General features: G+C 33.1%; 3 protein-coding genes across 3 annotated transcripts in view; 1 reads left to right on the top strand and 2 right to left on the bottom strand.

Moving 5' to 3' along the window:
- Positions 1–662: 662 nt before the first annotated feature.
- On the bottom strand, positions 663–5,383 carry LOC119680166. Its single transcript, XM_038092860.1, has 2 exons — positions 997–5,383; positions 663–897 (listed from the first exon to the last, which is right to left on the bottom strand). The coding sequence occupies exons 1-2, from the start codon at positions 5,381–5,383 to the stop codon at positions 674–676; spliced, it is 4,611 nt and encodes a 1,536-aa protein (XP_037948788.1). The 3' UTR covers positions 663–673.
- Positions 5,384–15,117: 9,734 nt separating this feature from the next.
- Positions 15,118–18,159, bottom strand: LOC119672300 (probable leucine--tRNA ligase, mitochondrial). Its single transcript, XM_038083322.1, has 7 exons — positions 17,993–18,159; positions 17,478–17,933; positions 16,296–17,426; positions 16,031–16,235; positions 15,727–15,968; positions 15,436–15,669; positions 15,118–15,380 (listed from the first exon to the last, which is right to left on the bottom strand). The coding sequence occupies exons 1-7, from the start codon at positions 18,080–18,082 to the stop codon at positions 15,135–15,137; spliced, it is 2,604 nt and encodes an 867-aa protein (XP_037939250.1). The 5' UTR covers positions 18,083–18,159; the 3' UTR covers positions 15,118–15,134.
- Positions 18,160–19,828: 1,669 nt separating this feature from the next.
- The window catches only part of LOC119680156 (dynein heavy chain, cytoplasmic-like), a 7,932-nt gene continuing 3,780 nt past the window's right edge, over positions 19,829–23,980 (top strand). Inside the window, exons 1-7 of the mRNA XM_038092848.1 lie at positions 19,829–20,154; positions 20,994–21,568; positions 21,629–22,460; positions 22,524–22,723; positions 22,783–23,186; positions 23,246–23,351; positions 23,968–23,977. Of these exons, the coding sequence (XP_037948776.1) occupies positions 19,911–20,154; positions 20,994–21,568; positions 21,629–22,460; positions 22,524–22,723; positions 22,783–23,186; positions 23,246–23,351; positions 23,968–23,977 (2,371 nt within the window). The 5' untranslated portion in view covers positions 19,829–19,910. The remainder of the gene's footprint in view (positions 20,155–20,993; positions 21,569–21,628; positions 22,461–22,523; positions 22,724–22,782; positions 23,187–23,245; positions 23,352–23,967; positions 23,978–23,980) is intronic.

Here is a 23,980-nt window from a genome sequence, read left to right as displayed (position 1 = left end):
ACTCTTCAGTGAACTTTTTACAGGACTTTTTACTGTAGACTCAATTATCACATGAAGAATATAGGTGTGGGAGAAAGTAATTATTGACGACTCTGTAATGAGGAGAAGGTAACATCAGAACGTATTCTATGCAATTGTCCAGCGGTGGCAAGACTTAGACTTGATTACCTTGGAAGTGGAATCTTAGTACCAAATCAAATAGGTAAAATTAAGCTCTCAGCAATTACGAGATTTATAGTCTGGAATTATTTTAATTGTGCTCTTAGGCGCACAATAGAACTTTTAGGTTGGGGTGCATTAATAGCCTATTATTTAATAATAATAAAATCTATGATATATTTTAAAAATAAATTGTTCAAGTTATTTAAACATTTTTATTCTACTATATATAATTATTTAAATCTAAAGTACATATTAGTCAAAAACAGGAAGAAAAAGTACATACAAAGTTGTATTTAAGTAGATATCAAAATTTTGCTAAAAAATTGTTGAATTCATTTTAATTGGATTTGTTGCTACTGCAATGATGAATTTCTGTAATAGAACGCATCCTCTACGCCACCATTTCGATTAGTATATGGAATATTGTATGAACGTGGCTCGAAATGATACCGGGAATTAATATTCTTAATAGATATGTATTATTCGTACATGGTCGCGCCTCTAATCATTCTCACTTCATAATCTCATCCATTAAATTACACACATAAACGTCCATTTGCGAATAATCGAGCAACGTGTTGCGCACAATATCCAACAGAAGACTTGGCCATAAAGTTTCCAGCTTGTGAAGTTTTTCAATTGCATTGCATGTATTTTCCAGCAATAACGCAAAATGTATTTTACCGCGTTCACGCGTGCTAAGTGCGGAAGTGTTTTGAGTTACAAGTGCTCCAACTGCAGCTGCAGCTGCAGCTGAAGTTGTTGTAGTTGCGCCTGTAGTTGTTGTTGGTGCGGTAATTGTTGAATTTGACGTACCACCAACATTAATGACACCAGCAACACCATTACCAGCACTACACAGCATAGGATACACAATATCGCACGTGTTTAGCTGTGGACCAAAAATAATGTTTGCATTACTGTGATTGTTGCTACTGTTGTTGGCATTGTTGCTGATATTGTTGGTGTTGTTAGATTTTTTCCATTGCAATGCTTCCTTGCCTACAACCAAACGTAGCGACTTATTTTCTTCTTTCGCCAGCCATTCTTTGGGTGACATTTTACTTGCTGTACACGTTTCATCCAAACGCAAACGTGCCAACAATGGCTGGAGCATAACTTCCGGCATCGACCATAACACTAAATCCGACAAGCCAGCGTATATGATATTTGCCTTCTCGATATCCGCCTCTGTTACCTCGACACCGTTCAATTGCTTGAGACCCCAATGCGACAACCGATACACAGCATACTGACGCCACAAATACTTTGTTGTGACTGGGTTGCCTTCCGGGTCAATGCACAACGAGGTGATGCCCTGCAACTCACCTAACGCGTTCAACTGACCCAGGCAACTGATGTTCGTTTCGCGGAATACAAAGTTTTCAGCATTAGGAAAACGAAACTTAATACGAGGCAACACTGTCGTAACACTGTCAAAATTAATGTAACTAAAATTTAATGTATGGACATCACTTGCCTTTGTCGAATTCCATTGCTTGTCTATAAATCGTAGAGCGCCCTGACCATAAATATTCAGATAACGACCACAAATCTCGATCAGATAGTCGCCGCCCTGTTCACGGTCGCGTTCTCTATCCGCGTGTTTAGTGCTCGTTGTGACTACAGCAGGTCCGGTCGCAGTTGCAGTCGCCAAAGTAGTTGCTGTTGTTGTCGAATTTGTTGCTGGCGTAATTTTATTATTGGTTACAGTTGTAGTGGTGTAGGTGGGCGTGGCTGTAACATTGGATGCTGTTGTTGCATTTGTTGTGTGTGAATTGTTGGCAGTGTTTTGCTTTGTTGGTATTTGTAATCCTGCGTTCAATTTGGCAATGTTGGAGTGTTTACCATACCCGTTACTGGCAGCTTGTAGTGCATTGTTGGCGCTGCTGTTGCTGTTGCTGTTGCTGCTACTGCTGGCTATAGTTTGCGATCTCATTAAGCTGCCTGGCATGTAGCGTTTGCATGTGCCGGTTGTGGCAACAGGAGTAGTTACAACGTTAGTAGTTGCTGTAGTTGTTGCTGGCAATCCTAAGTTTAATATGTTGCTGTTGACGGTAATTGGTGGAGTAGGCACTGAAGGATAAGGCTGACTATTTGATTGTGTATTTGTTTTTGTGCGTGGCACGTTGCTTGCTGTTACCGCTGCAACTGCCATATCTGTTTGTGGCAGCACTGTTAGATTTATATTTGAGTTGCTGCGCGCTGATAAATTGCTAGTTGTTTGATTGGAATTCAGCGTGGTTAACTGCGGTGGAGCTTTTGATTTCTCATTTGTTGTAGTTGCAGTTATTGTGGAATTTTCAGAAGTATTAGCAGAAGTATACTTATTGGATTTCGTTGGTGTTGTAGGAGTAATGGGATGCTGCTTTAATTCAACAGATTTAGTTAAAATATCGCTATCCGTTTTTAGTACTAAATTCTTCTGTTTTAATTTATAAATTTGCTGCTTTTGATCGGTTAAGCTTTCTGTATTGTTTTGTTTCTTACCTTTATTTTTGGACCCCGATTTCTCCGTAGAGTTGTTTGATTGTTCCGCTTCGTTTTCAGTACTATAGCAGCTAGAAGATGAGTCTACATTTGGACCTAAACTCGAACCTGATGAACGTGATAAGCGCCCATTATTCTCCTTCTGCTCAATTGTGCTATTGGTTTGTATTGTTTGTTGTTCCTGCGGCTGTGGTTGCGATATGTTTTGTTGTATTGGTGGCAACTTTATTACCTCTTGCATTTCAACGCTACCTGTGTTTATCTCATTTGATTCATTTATTTTTTCCAACTCATTCGGTTTCATGCAGCGTTGATTCCGCAATACATTATGCACTGTTTGCTGTGACCTCAGCAGTTCCCAATTGGTACGTGCATTCGATATTACTTCCTCTCGGCGAATGTTAGTAAAGCCATCTGCTGAATGGCTTGCATTGTTTGCATCTGAAATTTCCTTGTTTTTACGCCAAGTCATTGCTGCCTGTCTCACCTGCTCCGTAATTGGCATCTGACTGAGTGACTGCAAATGTGGCAAATAACTTACCAAGAATGACACACAATCACCAGCTAATGACACAGGATTATTTTCTATGGTTACCTCTAATAAATTGGCTGCTTTTGCTATGCTCGTCATATCCTCCACACGTTGCAATTCGTTGTGACACAGCCAAAGACGCTCCAATGCTGTCAAATCTTGAAGTCCATTAATGCGTCGGATTTTGTTGCGCTTAAGATTAAGCTCCTTCAAATTGAGCAAACCATTGAAGTCATTATGATTGATTTGGCGTATCTGATTGCCGGCCAAATTAAGGGATTTCAACTCCAGTAGACAATTGATTTTATTGCTGATGCTTATAATTTTATTGCCATGCAAATCCAGTACACGTAGCGTTTGACGTAGAGAATGCAGCCCACTAATATCCGTGATGCGGTTCTTCCCTAACAGCAGCACCGATAATGTTGGTAGTCCATCCAAATTGCCGATTCGCTCAATTTGATTGTTGTACAAATCTAAAAATACGAGGTTGTGAAAAATCGCTCCATACGATGCAGTTAACTGTTTGTTTTTAATTTCTAGTTGCTGTCTTTGTTGCTCTTCATCCCCACTTTCACTGATGATTAAAGTTGAGGCTGAGGCTGAGGCTGATGCAGAATCTGAAGTTAAGCCACTTGCGTTTGAGTCGAAACTTTTGAGTTGTGTCCCACCATTTGTGGCGAATACATTTCCATCGACCTTTGCCAGACCGGATTTCTGTAAATTTCTTTTGATGCTTTGCAAGTGCCTGGAATAGTTAGTTACGAAACTTTTCGATTTTTTTAACGCAGCGAACCGGTACTGCAATTGCTGTTGCTGTTGTTGTTGCTGTTGCTGCTGATGGTAGTACGTCGAAGGCGTTAGTTGTGTGCCATTGTTTTTTAGTTGCTGCAACATGCCGTTACGTTTAAGTAATTGATTTGTATGTATGCTGCTTGCATTGTTACTGTTGCCAATCTGTATTGTATAGGTTGTTAAAGGTGGGGGTGTAGATGGTGGTGGTGGAGGCGGTATTGGAAATGCTCTTATTTGTGTCGGACTCTGTTTGTTTGCCAATGAATTGCTTGACTTGCTCGATTTCGGTGAAGTCAATGCTAAAGTAAAACGGCTGACACTACCATGTTGTGTTCTTAGTTGGTGATTAGCATTGATTTGCCGATTTAAACGCTGACCAAAATTGCAGTTATAGGCTACATCATCCAGCTTAGTTGGTTGAGTCACAGTTTCTGGTATATAAAAGGCAGGGCTTTCCTTTGGTATATGGAACACATTGATTAAGTTATGCTGCAATGAAAGCAAACGCAGATTTGGTTCATTTTCAAATATTGGAATTGCGGAAAGTCCACGACGGTCATAATTTATACGATCCGGTAATTTTTCTTGTTCTTTGAGTAGACGTGCTATGCGGCAAATGCCATTCGGTTGTGGTGTAACAATTGCGCCATTGGTATTGATTGCAGTTACAATATTGACATTATTCGAGTAAGACACATTATTGCCGTTAGTATTATTGTGGCTAATATTGTTGCTATTGCCCTTGGCAGCGGCTAAACGATTTGATGCTGACGCCGACGATGACGATGTGGATTTAGAACGTTGTCGTGTGATGGTCTTAATATTATGATATCTGCTACGTAAGTGTCCAACTGGGTTTCGTGTTGTTTTTGGCAGTGCGACTTCAATAGCAGCGCCCACTACTAAACCTGCATTTCTAACTTCATTTTTTTTAACGATGTGTAGACCGCTTAGATTAGTTGCAGCCTTAATATATGTTGAACTTAATGTACTATAAGAGCGACCAATAGGCCGACGTAAACGTGTATTAAAAGTAGGAACAAATGGTTCTATCTTCAGCAAGGAATTTTGAGGTAAATTTTGTTGTTGTTGTTGTTGTTGTGGTTGTAACTGTGACTGTGGTTGTTGTTGTGGTTGTTGAGTTGTATTTGCAACTGTAAGTGCAACGGAAGAAGCAGATATTTTTGCTGTCGTTGTTGTTGTTATAGCTGTTGTGGGTTTTGTTGCTGATGTTGGTGTTACGTTGCCGGAATTGCTATTAGCTTTGTTAGCTCCAACATATTGAGTTGCATTATTAGTTGTTGTTGCAGTTATGACTGCCACTCCTAATGTTGGTTTTTTTGTTGCCTTGCCATTTTCATGTCGTCCTAAGGCGGATTTGCTTCGTAACTTCGATATAGACATAACACGACGTGATTCCGTCGCTTGTCCTTTTATGTTTCATAATAAATCCGTTTTATTTACTGCTGCGTTCATGGTTGAAAATGTTCTTTAAAATATTTTTGACTTTTTCACTACTTCACGATATTTTAGTTACATAACTTAAAGGCTTAAAAAAAAACAAAATATTTATTAAATATATAAATTTTTTACTTATATATACTTAACACACAAATATGTCTCACTTTATACCAATATTAGTTTGCGTTGTACAGTGCAATATTTTAGGTTCTTAAAACGGGAAAAGACTTTACTGTACTATGCTCGGTTTCCTTGACGCTTCTTCAATCATTCTTACTCAGGCATTAGTCTTTGTTTGTTTTATTAGTTTGTTTATTGGGGTTATATTCGGTTGCTATAGTCGGCACCACCCAACACCCACTACTGCTAATGTTTGGTAACTTTTTGCTTATTACTTATGCGTTATTAGTTATATTTCGTGAACACACACTCATCCAATTTACTCATATTTATGGGCCATATCCTGCTGTAAAGTTATGGTTTGATAGTTTATAGTTGTAGAGCTGCTTTATGAAATACCATTAAATGCGAATTTGCTACTCAGGCTTATCAATTAGAGACGTGTCGACATATTTTAACATTCCCTTATAAAATATTGAATATTAACAGCACTAAATTACAATGACACGAAAAAATCAAAAATTCGCTCAACTTAATAAAGGTTGGTATATCTGACAGTTTAAATGAATCCCTTCAAGAACACATGATTACAATATATTTAAATAAGTTAACCTAAAAATATAGATTTTGAATAGTAAAAAAATAATAAGTCTTTGCAAATTTGATCTAAATTAACTTGTGTTAATACATGGTACAATAAAAGAGCTGACTTTAAACTTAATCATGCTAACTTAATTGACGCAAACCGATCTGGACAGACAAGCACTAATGTTGTTTTCGATTGTCCTATATATCGAATAAGTTGTAATAAGCATTACAGCTTATTGTTAATGTAAGTTGAGCTTTACAGATGCGTGTCGTATTTGACCGTATCCGGCCAACCAATTCTATTATCAACGTGTTGTAACTTATTGATAGTATCGAGTACCATCAAATCAATTGTCACCTGATCGTTCCACAGAAAATATGTACATTACCATATTTTCCAACAGTGGAACCGAATAGAACTCGTTTACAAAGTCAGTAAATCAGCAGTATAGAAAACGTTTAACTATGTCAATATCGCGAATAGTTTATACAGCTCATTACACCATCTAATTCAATACTCATCACACTTACGATATCATAGATCTTCCATAGAAGTTTTCTATGAAATATTCACAATGCCTTCTCATCAGTAGCAGTTGTGATGCATGATTTTCATTTGTCGTAACAGGATTTCATTTGTCGAAACAGGATTACATATATCAATTTTCAACTCAGCTCAAAATAACATCTATTGTTAAGACTGATGCTTCGTTGAAACTCTATGCTAACGTATATGTATTAGGTGTATAAAAGTCAGAAAGCTTAGAGATAATCAGCGTGCTTTATTTAATTACATTATTTAAATATTGAATGAAAATTGTAATACAAGAAAATTCTTGAATCAATGGGTATTGTATTTGGAATAAAATCGTTTAAATAAATCTAACATTTTGTAAAAACGGTGTAAACTTTCAGTAATCAGTAAACACTTGTGCCAATATATAATTTCTGACATGGACTTACCATATCAACAATTATGCCATGTACCACAATACTTAATATTATTCCAGACTATATTGAAACTGCTACATACAATGTCAAAACTAACATATGTTGTCCACTGGTAATTGTTCTGGATAACAAAGACATATTACAGATTGGATACTTCAAAAAGGAATTTATAGTAACTGAATCATACAATACAACATAAAAGAATTAGAATATTAGAATTAGAAATTTAACAATTAAAAAAAAAATAAAAATATAATTAATTCATTTAATTCTTCTACAACTGGTTTACGATTTCGTTCAAATATAAACACAGTAAGTGAATTTGTTAATAAAACTTTTACAGCAAAGTAACAAAACTCCACAAAAATGTGCGAACATAAAAGTCAAGTACGGCTTTGGGTCAGTTTATTAAAGTGCGCTGACTCTGAGCTTCAAATTGGGTAGGGCACGAGTTCGATTCCTGGTACTTGCAGTCTCAAATAATTATTTACGAATAATTAAATAGAAGAATTATTACCAAGACAACTGATAATGGATATTTGGCAATACACGAAACAAATGTATGGTCAGCCGAAAATTCAAGTAATTAAAATAATATAAAAGTGAATTTTTGTTGTTGTAGTTCACTAATGTTCGAAAAAACGTTTTTATAAAAGAATTAGTTTAAGATCCTTATTGTACAATCAAAAAAGAACATCTTTCGCAAAGAAAAACGTTTAAGGTAAATTTTTTCTTGCCGATAATGGCGTGACTTTTTATGACGAAATATTCAATAATTTGGCAGGCACGAGTTCTAAGCCTGGCACTTACAGTCCAAACAAATTATATACGGACTATAAACTAATTAAATAAAAATTCGATTATTTCCAAAGACCACTGATGAAGAGTACTTGGCAATACTCGAAACAGCGTTGTATGGTCAGCCAAATTTCAATAAATTAAATAAAAAATTTTTGTCTTTGCCTTTCTTTGCTATTCGAATCGGAAAAACGTTTAATTTTATTAAAACACTGCACAAACACCCATTTCGTCAGTCGCAAGTCGAACCCATAAACGATTGAATACGATTTGATTGATCATAAACCTTCTTTAAAACAGCGGGTCTTCAATCATTACTTTTTGTTTTCGCCGAAATTGAATATTTTTAAGGGGTTCAACATACGAATTAGACGGGTTGAAGTTAAATCTTTGTTTGGAAAAATGTAAGGATGTTAGTTGGAGGTTATGTGGAAAAAGTAGCAACAAAAAGTTATTAAGATATTTTAAAGATGTTTTAAAATACAATGCTTAAATGACAAAGCTTTATTTTAACTCCTTTTATTTAAATTATTGTTATTGAGAATTATTAAAAATAATTTAACATTTACATAATTCTTATAAGAAATGAACATTTTAAATAGCAAAACATTTTCATTTTCAAACATAAACCTTTTCCTTAATGCCTCACTTAAATATTTCTAATCTAAAAACAGCATTTATGCTCTTGTATTCATATCCACAAAGCACTTCAATTTCATATATTTCCCATGGTCTTGAAGCTACTGATTAAACTTATTTGAGTACAAGATTTTTATTGAAAAGGTAAAATCCGTATATTAAATATGCATTTATGATACTCTTAGGAATATTCAAAACTGTAAACAATGCGATGCAATCCGCATTATTCTTTATGTTAATGCAATGCATTTCGTGCGCCTCTTTTGGTTGGAGTAAACGTTGATTTTGCACAGATACTGCAGCAGAAAATTTGAACACTTTTTCGAATTCATCCATCCTTCTACCAAATTAACTTGAACCGGAAAACACAAGAGCACTCGAACAGCCTTTAAAACCATCGAACATCAACATCAGCAACAAGCATCCTTAGTAGGTAATCCCCGTGCTTAAGAAAGCATATTGCAACCTCCATAAAGTTTGTGTAAAATAGCAATCGTTATATTGTAGTAACTAAGACGACTATGATAGCAACCGAGGGAATATTCATATGGCATGCCACGATACTGTGCAACGAGTATATCCATTTTGCCACAACACCTTCACTAACTGCAACTATAAAGTGCCTTCCATATTCTTTTTTTTACAGCACTTTAAGCACATGGAGTTTAGAGCGGTAGACGAAACGAAAAAATCACACGTAAAAACGAAATAACCTGAATAGAAATACAACAAAAAAAGGAAATGTAGTAGCAAACCAAGTTCATCGTATACTAAACCAGGAAAAAAGAAATAGAAAGAACAATTTGTTTACACAATATAGAGCTTTTTACCAGACATTTTACATTTGAGGATTATGTTCAATTTACGACCATATCAGGATACCTGTTAGGCAGTGTACGGTGCCTTCGTTGCTTACTTGAAAGGATGTTGCTTCATATGGCAAAGCAGTGACTGTTATTTTACTCGGAAACTGCAGTAACGAAATGAAGGACTCTACTACTCGCACTTACCTACAATATGCTACGCTTGAGCCATCAAATCAATATTCAATTTTGGGTTGATGAATAGACATAACTAACTAGAAGAGATTTTTGCAATAAATGTCAAGCCTGTTGCACAAATATTCACATCTGAATAATTATTCATTTGCTGATCTATAATTAAACTTTTAATAGATGTAAGGTTGTGGTTCCTGACTTTACGTACACCCAATGAACATAATTGTCTTTGGAACCTGTTGGTCACAAAAATGAAAATTAATTTGTTCTTGATTAGGAATCATTGAGGTTTACAAATTGTGACAACTTTTTCATTTCAAGAAAATAAACTTTATTAATGTCTACCATATATACTCGTACATCATTTAGAAGTATTGTATGAAGATAAAACATACGTTCTGATTGATGTTTATGTTTTGCTTCAAATCCTTAAAATTTTTAACAAGCTTATGAAGTTATACATTAAAAATGACATCTTCTTCTTCTTTGTTCCGTTAACTTCCAGTGAAGCATAGGGCCTTAACAATTCTTTTTGCCTCTGAAGCGTATTTTTTTTGAAGCTGCCGTGCAGATGTCATTCCATGAGTAGCGCGCTGATGTTAATTTGTCATCAATTGTCCTTCGCCATGTTCTTGAAGGAGCTTCAGGCCGGCGACTGCCTTGCGCCCTTGCGGACTTGCTTAGCGATATAGGATTTCGATTTGCGTAGCGTATGTCCGATCCATTGCCATTTTCGTTTTTTGATTTTGCTCTCGACGCTTTGTAAATTCGCTCTTTTCTACAATTCTGCATTAGAGATACATTTTGGCCACCATATTTTGAAGATCCGTCTTAGACATTTGTATATGAAGACTTGGATTCATGAATTGATAGATTTAGTAAACTTCCATGTTTCGCACCCATACAGAAGTACGGATACGAAATTTGATTTAAATATACGAAGTTTTGTTCTGACGCTTAGTTGATTTGACCTCCAAATATTTTGTAGTTAGCCAAATGCAGACTTCGCCCGATTTCTACGAGCCGCTACATCTTCTTCTGCTCAGCTTACGTTAGAAACTACGCTGCCCAAATATGTGCAGGATTGTACAACATTTATATTTATGTTCTCAACAGCTATCAAAGGATCTGTTACAGCGCAGTATCCACTGGACATGACAATCGTTTTAGACATGTTTATTTCCAAGCCTACTACCAAGCCCGGTCTTTTCGATTTAGGCTGTCTACGTTATGTTGAAGATCTCTGCTTCTGTGATTCAGCAGACACACATTGTCCGAATATTCAAGATCTTCTAGATAGAGAAAAGGTGTCTACTGTATACCATGGCGTCCATCAAGCAAATTTCTTAATTTTTCGTCCAGAGCTAGAATTAAAAGCACCGGTAAAGGAAGCAGCCTTGACGAACTCCTGTACTCACGTCAAACGCGTCAGACAACACTCCTTCGTACAAAACTCTGCATTTATATTTAATGTACATGGACTTGATGATGTTAATTATTTTTGGTGGCATGCCATTTTGACGTAAAGCAACCCATATGAAACGTCTGTTCAGACAATCAAAGGTTTTTTTGAAGTCTATAGATGCTGCATAAACAGAAGACCTAAATTCATTGCATTCTTCAAACACAATGAGGACACTATTGATCAGATCGGCACAAAATCGATTTCGTATTGATTCTCACGGAGGAGTTCTTCTATTACCGTCGAGATTCGTGATAGTAAAATCGAAGTGTGTATTTTGCTAGGCACGGGTAGTAGTGTGATACCTCGGCAGTTGTTACAATCGGATCCATCGCCCTTTTTCGGAATCTTAACGAGCACACCTTCATTCCAAGAAAGTGGTACCGCTTCGTTTTCCCAGATTTTCTACAGAATAGGGGCCAAATAGATGCTGATAATTCTGGATCGCACTTTAATAGTTCGGGATTGACGTTGTGACTGCCTGGTGCCTTGTTGGCATACTACATAAAAATTACGCTACAAAATTCTCACCATTCACCCAAGCAAACATTCAATACTCAAATTTACTCATTTACATATCATAAAATTAGAAAAAATTATAGCTATCAGTACCTAAAGCGATTATTAAAGCTAAATACAATAACAACTTCACAAATACCGCATTAAAAACCAGAAATAATTACCTAACAGCACTAATAACATTGAAAAGAGCATTCAAAAGAACATAAGGGAATAAAACTGCTAGTTTAAAGCACTAAAGATATTAAAAAGAAAATAATGCCATTGCCAGCTTCATTCAAACATTTTTAATGTTAAAAAATTAAGTATTGAGTACTTACAATATCTACTAAATCAAGATATTTACTCTATTTACAACTATTTTACTTTATTTACAGTATTTACTTTTTAATTGTATTTAAATTTATCTTTTGCTCAGAATCCAATTTAGATAAATAATAAAAGAAGTTTTTCAAATAGAGTATAAATATTATATATTCTTAATTCGTAGCATAAAATTCCTTAAAATTTCAAATCTTTCCTGACAAAAAACTGAGTCATAATATTTTTAACACACATCTTCATTAGCATTCAAAATCTTTGTAGAGACACAAAGAAGCAATAATCTGAAACTACCCCATCTACAGAATATAGTGGGTATGATAATAATAATAATGATAAGCCTTGCTCGAAATCAATGATTTCGGGCAGCCTCTTATACTAGGCACAGGCTGTCTATAAGTCGCTTCCACCTTTCCCGCCGCAACGCTACTTCCTTTATAACAGTAATGTTGCTTATTCTTCTTCCCAGGGGCCCAGATATGTATTTCATTTAACGTTGACCTTCTCCATGTTGTAATTTTCCAATGGGTATGATAACATTTAATTAAAACAATATAAGCTTTTTGCGAATTTTTAAACTTTTATGAGATCTCGTATTATTTTGATGAGATTTTCTCTCTATCAATTTTGTCCTTTTTCATTTTTTTTTTTTAAATGATTAATTTGTCCAGTTGATGACAGTAGACTACAAAATTGAATATAATATAAACATTTAAAGTCCCACCATTTCGGTATTTGAAACACTTTTGCCTTTATTTTCTTCATGATCTATGATCTATTTATTAAATCCAAAATGATGTGCATCACTCGTAGTTCAGAGTAATTTACACCCTGGTTTGGGCGTGGTCTTCAATTTTCTATTCATACCGACGCTGTAAATCAAGCACATTATTCTCAATATGGAGGCATGTAATGTTAATATAAACTCAGTGTAACGAGTACACTAAACAATTTTCTTCTTCAATTTCTTTTATCTGTGCGATAGTAGACTACCTTACAGGATGTATACTCTAACAACGAGATGAGGAATCACCTGTGTAACTGTAGATTATTCTCGCAAAAATTTTTGGATTTAAATAGGAAAGACTTTTTTTATACTTTACTGTTTAAAATCGTCAAGACACCCGGTAGTTTCTTCACTTTGGTACTACGATTAAAAGGTTAGGAATATATTCTACGGATGTTCTTTTATATCAATAATTTTGCAGTGTTCAAACAGTAAGACAATCAAAAAAATCAAACACAAAGTTTAAATTTCGATCATATTAAGGACGTGTGCAATTTAGGCTAAGTTGATGCTAAACCAAATGGGAGATTGGGATTTTTTGCGCTGCACACATTTAGCCATTTATCAACACGTATCAACACAACACTACATTATAGGCACAAGTTAGAATTTCCCTCATATAGAACGCAACTTAGCCTAACTCGCACACGTCCTTAATCTTTATGAGTGCAGTCTGGATTACTTTTCGCCATTTTTTTAGAAACATTTAACCTAACGGACAATAAACTACTACGATCTATTGTCTAATCAGAAAGTTTAGTTAAAATCCAATCAATTCTTTATGGTTTTTACAATAAAATGTAACAACTTTAATTAAATTATTTAAACGTCAAATATTACAGTATAGGATACTCTCATTAATGCTATTTGTATCTATTACCTAAAAAGTGTTTAGACTATACATTCAAAATAGTCTCAGAAGAGCCTCAGACTCAGAGAAGTAAGCCCACTTTTTAAATGACCCACTACAACGGAACCAATTTATTTTAAAATATTTACTTTATTCCTCCCAATACGTGTTACTAATGTATTCCGTTTTTTAAGAAAATCGTTATCTGAATTAAATCATATTTTTAAATTACTTTAAAATATTGTAAGTGGAGCGCTTATAAGAGAAGACTTCTAAAGTTAATGCCTATAACCCAAAATATAACACCATTAGTCAAGCATACAGACAACCCTGTAACAGGTACTAGGCTTGAAATATATGTACCAAGTATTTTTCATTCTGTGACTCCAGTTAAATAATGAACTACCTTTCAGACAGACGTGTATGCAATTTACATAAAAACAAAATATAAAACATATATAATTAGTAAAAAAAACTGCTAACCAGATTCGGATCAAAAAGCTTTTGTGAGATAGGTAAGAGTATAATTATCATCGATATAATTAGTAAAAAAAAACTGCTAACCAGATTTGGATCAAAAAGCTTTTGTGAGATAGGTAAGAGTATAATTATCATCGACGTAAGAAAGCAAAAAATGCTTTTTAAATGAAATACTAAGAACACTAATCAATCATAATTAATCATAAGATTTCTTTATCCCTAACCTAAAGCATTAGAAATAAAAAGTAGTATATTGCTTCAATAAATTAATTTTTAATTTATATTAAAAATACAATCTATACATATTACTTATATAACATCACAAATATCATTGAAATGCGATTGCTTCACAAGTACTAACAATATCTTATACACATTTTTTCCAATTTCTTCCAAGAAATTCTATTGATAACTGCACACATGAATTCAATTTAATAGGACAAGTATACCAATAGAAATGCTGTTAGCTCCAAACAAAAAAGAAAACTTGGTAATAATAACATAAGATAATAAGATCAGGACTTATAATAGTAAATACTAGAAGTAAGCTATAACAACCACAAAACTTTTCCAGTCTACAATGCTCTAGACTGAGAAACCATTTATATAATATGAGCTTATCAAAATTTACCTATCCTGTGAACTAAATTTTGAAATACTATTATAATATTTTTTAACGGAATATAATCAACTAGCTAGAAGTGAAGTTAAGTACTTAATTGTTTTAAGTTAGTTTTTTGTTATGTTAGGTACTTCTAGGATCTACATACGTTAGAATCAAATTTATTTTTATAAAAATCAATATTAACATATATTTATATTAACTAATCATTTTTTACCATTACTCTAATTTTCATTAAATTAGTAGCATATATTCAACTTAAAAAATGCCATCTCTTAATCTTCTCTTTATTTAAAATTTATATGTAATAGCTCTTAATGTTTATATTATTAATAATGAATATATTTTATATATATTTAAGTGTTTTCATACATATATAATATACAAAACTTAACTACTAATATTCTGATTTTTCTAAAATAACATAGGTTTTTTACCTAATACAACAACACAATATACAATTAATAAAACTTAATTTAATAGCTAACGAAAATCAAAACAACCTATAGCAATACTATCTTAAAAATTATTTTAAACGAACGTTTTATGAACTTTGTACTTATGATACAAATTCTTTCGTAGGATTTATAGATTTCTGTTTAGTTTGTTTAACTTTTTCAACGTATATATTTAATGTGGCATCAATGCCAGGATAGAACACGTAATTTGTATTTCGTATTTTTTTATCTATAAGATATGAAGTTACAGAATCTGTATTAAAAGCAATATCCATAGCGTCATTAGAAGTCAGTTTGTCTAAATGACAACGCGGTATTTTCATAACGCAGTTTTCAAAACCATTCACCTAAAAATAAAATCGCATTACTTTTATTAACAATTTAAATACACAAAAATTGTACCTTTATTGTTAAATCCAGTTTATAATCCATGTCGATTTCTGGCCAACGTTGTGAAAGGACATCATTATCCCACTGTAATTCATCTGTGGTTGCATTTAAACGATTTGGCGTTGAAGCAAATTTAGACCACAATTCAGAAGCAAAATGTGGAGCCATTGGAGCGAGCATTATAATTTGGCTAGCTAATGCTCTTTCAAATTGTTTACCATAACGTACAATTTCTTTAGGAGCACGCTAAAAATTTAAATAACTTTTCAAAAACTTAGCTGATTACAAATAATTTGAAATTACCCTTAAGGAATTTGTTAGACCTTGCATTTTAGATATTGCCACACTTAACTGATGAGCGTATCGATAATTGAATGTTGCACCCTTAATATAAAAATTTCTGGAATCGAACATTTTATCATCCTCCTCCAAAAATTTTTTATCATTTATATCTATTGTTTGATTATCTGGAGCGGTACGTTCTGCGTAAAACTCATTCACTGTTAACCATAAACGCTTTTGCCAATTTAAAATACCAGGAAAAGCTATAGTAGATATAAATATGCGTGCTTTAAAGAGATACAATACTTTAAATAACGAAACTCACTAGCATTTGACCAGTTTCTATGTGATGTAGGTGCGACATCAGCTAAAATTATCAGTCTTGTAGTATCCGTTCCGTATTCCCGAAACATATCTGTAGGATCAACGCCATTTAGTTTTGACTTTGACATTTTTTCCCAACTCATAACAACTGGCTCTTTTGTTTCTTTGAGAAGTGCCTGGTTTTTCTTTGCATTTACAACTTCTACCTAGAAAAATACAATTTTACTATTATTATAATATAAATTAAAACAAAAATACTAATTTACTTCATTTTCCGTGACATAACGTCCAGTGCCTTTTATTCTATATGATCGACCCATTACCATGCCCTGCACTAAAAGTCGTTTAAATGGTTCGGATGTTGGTACCATTCCTACACTATGTAAGAAATGATTCATAAATCGCGCATAATATAAGTGTAGAACGGCATGTTCCTTTCCGCCTATATACAAGTCCACAGGCATGCAGGTTTTTATTAATTTCTCATCAAATATTTTTTGAGAGTTGGTCGAGTCCAAGTATCTTAAATAATACCAAGAACTATCAACAAATGTGTCCATTGTATCTGTTTCACGTTGTGCATTTGAATTACCACATTTTGGGCATACGCATTGATTTTCTTCCTTGCTATTCCCAACTAAATTAGACTTATGTGGTAATAACACAGGTAGCTTCTCCTCTGGCACAGGCACAGCGCCGCATTGATCGCAGTGTACAATTGGAATTGGTGTACCCCAATAGCGTTGCCGGGATATTAGCCAATCTTGCAATTTAGCCGAAACTCTTTGTCCGCCGATATTTAAACGTTTTGCTTGCTCCAAAACTTCTGTTTTAGCTGTATTAACATCTAAATTGTTATTAATATTTTGTACCAATAATGCTAAATTCATATTTTCTTGTAGCAACTTATCATCTAATGAAAATCCAGGGGATGCCAAGTAAACATCGCAATTATCGGCATAATTTGGTATATCACTGAAAAATATTGGAATTGTTATGCCCGTGAAAGGATTTTCAAGTGTTAGTTGTTCTGCATTTTTTATTTTTGATAAGTAATGTTTACTTTTAAGCACAATAAATGCATTTGGATCTTTTAAGTATTCAGGATTTGTGGTCCACACCCGTAACAGATTTCCAGCTGAGGTTAACAATTGAAAAGCATATCCATTACATTCGCCAATCCAGTGGCGCTGTAAATTAATTATATCACGCCAGTCTTGTAATGTGGGATCATCTAAACCATCCAGCAAATCCTTTGCATAAGCCGTTGTACGTATAAACCATTGTTTTAATAACTTTTTTTCAACCTTAGCACCAGAACGCCAGGAACAACCATTTGAATCTACTTGTTCATCAGCCAATACAGTTTTATCGACTGGATCCCAATTAACTAAAGCCTGAAATAATTTTTTTTAAACGTGTATGAAAGATATTAACTAATTACTCACCTCATTTTGGTAAGCAAGACCTTTTTTATGCAACATTAAAAATAATTTTTGTGTCCATTTATAATACGTTGGATCACATGTTGACATTTCATGTTTCCAATCAAAAGAGCAACCTAACACTTTTAATTGTTGTTTCATTTGTTCAATATTTTGCTTTGTCCACTCTGATGGCTCCACGCCTCTTTGTATTGCCGCATTTTCCGCCGGTAAACCAAATGCATCCCATCCAATGGGTTGAAAAACATTTTTACCACACATACGGTAAAAACGTGCTATTGCATCACTGATAGCATATACACGCACATGTCCCATATGTAAATTTCCTGATGGGTACGGAAACATAGAGAGTACATAAAATTTTTTATCCACACATGTTGGGTCAAATTTTAAATCATTTATTCTGTTATGCCAATGGTTTTCTATAGTGTGTTTTATATCATTATTCAACTCTGTAGTCTGAAATTAAAAACTAAGTTCATTAAAAACAGTGACAGCTGAGAATGAAAGCAACTTACATCAGCGGTAGTGCAGCTTTTCGTTAAGAAACGTATATTCCAATTATGCCTCACTTGCCTTAAACTTTTAATATACAAATGGCGTAACATTATCAAACTTCTTATTGAAGAATTTCTATTAATCTAACACAAAAATAACCTAAGCACAGCACAATAATCCAGCTGGTACATAAGTAAATAGCAGCTGATTTAAATCAAATCAAACAGATGCTCAAATAGGTAATAGATTGACGCTCACGAACAACAGGGTTGTATATTTTCGTACTGAAAATCAGAAAGTAGTGGGTTTTTCGTCACGATTACGATTTCTACTGCGACCGATTTGATAACGAATTCTGATAAAACTGGTTATATATATATTAACATTAATTTCACAAATAATACTTTGTGTAACTAAAACTCCAAATATTTGCAGTTAAATACTTAAATAAAAATAATTCCATTTTTATGAAAATATTTTAAGAAGTACATTAAAAACACTCTTCTAATTCTCTTCAACATTTTTCATAAAAACTTTAATATTTATACTGATTTAATGTTTTTCTTATATTCTCCTATTTCCTTAAAATAAATTAGTACAGCAAAAGATTCTATCAAAGTTTTGTAATAAATTAATAAATTGTTTTTATATGCAAATTTTCCTTTGTAAAACCATTTTAATGAGGTTTATTAAGTACTCAAACTTTTTTAACTTGTTTATGTAGTAAACCCGTTTTATATCACTTTATTCCACTTTTGTTATTGGTTTAAATAAAAACGATTTTGTTAAAAACTGTTTCGTGCATATAGGAAAACTTTTTTGTAAATAAACTTATTAAATGCTATTATAAATTTTGTTTTACGTTTTTGTTTCCATGAGATGAATTTGTTACCTTTTATTCATTAAATGGAATAATCGTTTGTAAACAACTGCACCGAAACCAATTCTTATATTTATTGCTATAATTCGGGAGTTTTTATTAAATATATTATTTATTATACGTAATCTTTTTATGATAAGTAAAGGTTTATAAATATAAGTTAAGCTGCGATTACATTGCATTTGAATTTTATCTTACCTGGTCGTACGAGCAAAGCAAATGTTTGTAATCATATGTGAATGGTTACAGTTGCTAAGAACTATTCGCATGACGTGTTGTCTGTCTTGTGCAAACTTTAGATTCAAGAAAATATTTTTTACAAAATATTCATTCTTTCGTACAAAATCGATGTTGGAAATAATTAAGTGGAGAGGTGTGTGTTATTTTTAAATGGTTTTAATGTTATAAATCGAAATATATTTAATAAGACATGTTATTTTTAGGAATAAAATCACGATTTGCTAGTTTTTTTAGTTGAGGATAAAGAAAAATCTTTATTTTAATTCCTTGATGATTTTTATACTTAAGTTCATCATTTGTTATTTGAAATTAATAAATACATTAATGACAGATTTTCCATTCTGTTTTCAAAGCAAATAAACCAGAATTAAAAATTTGTTAGCAATGTAATAGCACATTCACACTGTCTTATTAAGACAGTTTTACTAATTATAGCTACTGATGAGGATAATTTACTATACAACGAACTTTCATATAAATGAGCTTATTATCAATAAATCAGCTCATACTATAACCGCAACTTTCGACGACAAAACAAGACAAAATTCGTTAATAATATGATTGCAACCTCATTAATTTTATCACGTAATGAACTAATATCTTAAATCTGCTTCAACAATTATAATTCAAACAAATATTTTATTTCAGAAAATATATTTTTGCATCACGGCAACACTAGTTTTTTTCACATTGGTGACTCATCACAATCCAAATTTGCATTAGTGATTTCGTTTTCGGTTTACTGAGACGTGTAATCACACCGTTCGTTTCAAATTATTATTAAACATATATATTTATAATAAAATTAGAATATTCGTATGGGAGATTCTTTGGAGAACGCTGATACTTCGGTAGAAGTAACAGCGAATGTAACAATTGTGGATTATGGTGCATTTGCCAATTATATTCGCAAGGCTGTTACCATACTTTTACCCGAAGAAGATGTTGTACCACCAGCTTTAAATACAGCATTAGAGGATCCCGATAACCAGGATCGCGTGAAAAAATTCTTATCAGACCCACAAGTGCAAGCATTATATATACAACGCAATTGTCTTAAAGGTAAAGTTTATATATAAGTTTTTCTTATGACTGAATTTGCACAAAGTATGGCCACCGCCCAACACAAAATGGCGATTGCACATGCTTTATCTTTATACTTAAAAGATAACAAACAGTGTTTATATATTATGCCAATTTAATTATGTGTAAGAAAAATTAAATTCAGTTACTAATATCATCAGTTAAATTTTTCTTATAAGAATGCATTTAATGATTTTCTTATAGGAAAATCAATACACTTGCAAATTTGACAACTGCCTGACGTCATCTTGCATACTTGTTTTGCTTGTCGTGGTTTTATTTTCATTTTCATTAATCTATTACAAAAATTCGTTAAAGTCTACTACAATATGTTAGCCGAGTTTTGTTTATACCGGCTTAATTTTGTTTATTTTTTTGCCGGCATAAATACACACAGCTGTTAGTATAATGTAAGCAAAAATCAGCTGATTGATGTTTATGTTTATATTGAAACGCAAAACAAACTGTATTTCCCGGTTCAATAGTACTCAAATGCGCAATGAGCACATGGGAACGTATGACCTTGTGCTATATCATTCAAAATGGCACTGAACATGACATTGATATCAAGGTTTCTCAATGCCATTCATTTGGTAGTGCGATGTACTGAATTTTTATTCAAGGAGACGTTCAAGGTTTGCCCTTGTGTGCGAATTTGAACTTGGAATTAGAGGCGAATATTGTATGAAATATTCAATCATTTAATAATGCATATAAATAATAATTTGAATATTAAAACTGAAGTGGAATATTTTGTTATGCTGTTAATATAACAGTTCTAATTAAATCAATTATTAATAATTTCTTTTTTATTTCAGAGGATGAAAATGAGCAACCGGCTGAAGGTGAAGAGGAGAAAGAACTCGTTACTTACCAAATCAGTAACGATGTGCACTTTACAAACAGTCGCATGGCCTCATTAGCATGTATTAAACGTGGTGCTGTAATTGAAGCCGACAAGTCAATACACTCACAATTGCGTTTAATTAATTTTTCGGATGGTTCACCATACGAAACACTGCACGCTTTTATCAGTAAATCCTTGGCACCCTACTTCAAATCATATGTCAAGGAATCGGGGCGTGCTGATCGTGATGGCGATAAAATGGCTCCATCGGTCGAAAAAAAATTGGCTGAGTTGGAAATGGGTTTATTGCATTTACAACAAAATATTGATATACCAGAAATAACACTTACAGCTCATCCATCTGTAAATGCTGTTATTAGGAAATGCTCAGATGAAAATCGTAAAGCAAAAGTTGGAGACTTCGGTGATAAAGTTGAAGATTCTACTTTTCTAAATCAATTACAAAATGGTGTCAATCGTTGGATTAAAGAAATTAAGAAAGTTACCAAGCTCGATAGAGATCCATCATCTGGTACAGCTTTACAGGTAATTAAAAAAAAGTTTCTTTAAAAACAAAAATCAAAATAAAATATTTTTTTTTTCTAGGAAGTATCATTTTGGCTTAATTTAGAGCGCGCACTTTATCGCATACAGGAAAAACGTGAATCACCAGAGGTCGCTCTTACTTTAGATATACTTAAACATGGTAAACGTTTTCATGCAACCGTTTCGTTTGATACAGATACTGGTTTGAAACAAGCTCTAGCTACGGTTGCTGATTATAATCCTTTAATGAAGGATTTTCCTATAAATGATTTACTTTCTGCTACAGAGTTAGAAAAAATCAGACCAGCAGTACAACAGATTTTTTCACATTTACGTAAAGTACGCAATACTAAGTATCCTATACAACGTTGTCTTAAACTTATTGAAGCTATATCTCGAGATCTTTCACAACAATTGCTCAAAGTACTCGGTACACGTCGTCTAATGCATATTCCATTCGATGAATTTGAACGAGTTATGAATCAATGTTTTGAAATATTCAGTTGTTGGGATGATGAATATGATAAACTGCAAGGACTTTTGCGTGATATTGTCAAAAAGAAGCGTGATGAACATTTAAAAATGGTGTGGCGTGTTTCACCTGCTCATAAGAAACTTCAGACACGCATGGAACATATGCGTAAATTCCGCAGACAGCATGAGCAATTACGTACTGTCATATTACGTGTTTTACGTCCCAATAAACAATCACAAAATGATTCAAATGTTACTGAAACAAAGCAACCTTACAGTTTAGAAGCTGCAGATGCTAATGCAATTGAAGAAGTTAACTTAGCTTACGAAAATGTTAAAGAAGTTGACTGCTTGGATATAACCAAGGAAGGATCAGAAGCATGGGAAGCAGCAGTAAAACGTTATGAAGAAAGAATTGGTAAGCTTGCTATTCTCATAAGATGGTTTAATTTTTTAACGATTGTTGTTTTTTTTATTTAAGATCGCGTGGAAACTCGTATAACAGCACATTTACGTGATCAACTTGGCACAGCAAAAAATGCTAATGAAATGTTTCGAATTTTCTCGCGTTTCAATGCACTTTTTGTGCGTCCACATATTCGCGGTGCTATACGTGAATATCAAACACAGCTTATACAGCGTGTCAAGGATGATATCGAAGCTTTGCATGAAAAATTTAAAGTAATACATATTTTACAATAATTTTAAAAATATCACAACTAATTTATTTTTATTTTAAGGTTCAATATCCACAAAGTAAAAGTTGTCGTTTATCGTCGGTTAGAGACTTACCTCCAGTCGCTGGTTCTATAATATGGGCACGACAAATAGATAATCAATTGACTATGTACTTAAAACGTGTTGAAGATGTTTTAGGCAGAGGTTGGGAAACACACATTGAAGGACAGAAATTAAAAGCCGACGGTGATAGTTTTCGCAATAAACTTTCAATTTCTGAAGTTTTTCAGGATTGGGCACGTAAAGTACAAGAGCGTAATTTCGGTAGTACTGGGCGTATATTTACTATCGACTCAGTTCGATCGCGTACCGTACGAGCTAATGTACTTAGATTACGAGTGAATTTTCTTCCAGAAATCATTACTTTATCGAAAGAAGTGCGGAATATTAAAAATTTAGGCTTTAGGTAAGTAATTTTTTTTTAATAATTAATTTATACATATGTATATATTTTTCGCTTAATAGAGTACCACTTACTATTGTGAACAAAGCTCATCAGGCAAACCAAATCTATCCTTATGCTATTTCACTGATTGAAAGTGTTCGTACTTATGAACGTACCCTGGAAAAGGTAATTTTTAAAATATAACTAATTTTAATAAATAAAACTATAGTCAATAGTTTATTGACTAAGTTTAATTAAAATGATACAAAAATATTAAATTTCAATGTTATAAATTATTTCTTTATACAAGTTTATACACGCTTATTTTACTACACGTACACTATTGCTTTTCACATATGGATTTTAATACTTTAAAAAAAAATTGCAAAGATATGCTTAAAATTTTATTGTTATTTATAGTTCTTCCACTTCCACTTTATTTTTTTCTTTTTTTAAATTAATATTTGAACAGCTACAAAAGTCATTTTAATACGCAACTTATACACATTATAAATCACATTAGTATACCTGTCGTCACTTAACAATCCTTACAATAATCAACAAAATAAAATCAAAAAATATCAAAACCTTTTTTTCATGCAGCTAAATAATAGGAGTTTAGCACAAAATTTCGTATTTAAGGTAGCGTTGTTATTGTTATCGTGTAAATGTTATTATATTATATTATAAAAACAATAATAAATTAGTTACTGAGTTACTGCATGCTTCACTTTGTAGTTAGTTTCATTAAAAAAATCTGTTGTATAATAATATTAATAATTCTTAAATATTTGTAATATAGATCGAAGAACGTG

Source organism: Teleopsis dalmanni, chromosome 1, assembly GCF_002237135.1.
Source record: "Teleopsis dalmanni isolate 2A chromosome 1, ASM223713v2, whole genome shotgun sequence".
NCBI lineage: Eukaryota > Metazoa > Arthropoda > Insecta > Diptera > Diopsidae > Teleopsis > Teleopsis dalmanni.
Note: the sequence above shows the minus strand (reverse complement) of the source record. Positions and strands in the feature narration are given on the sequence as shown.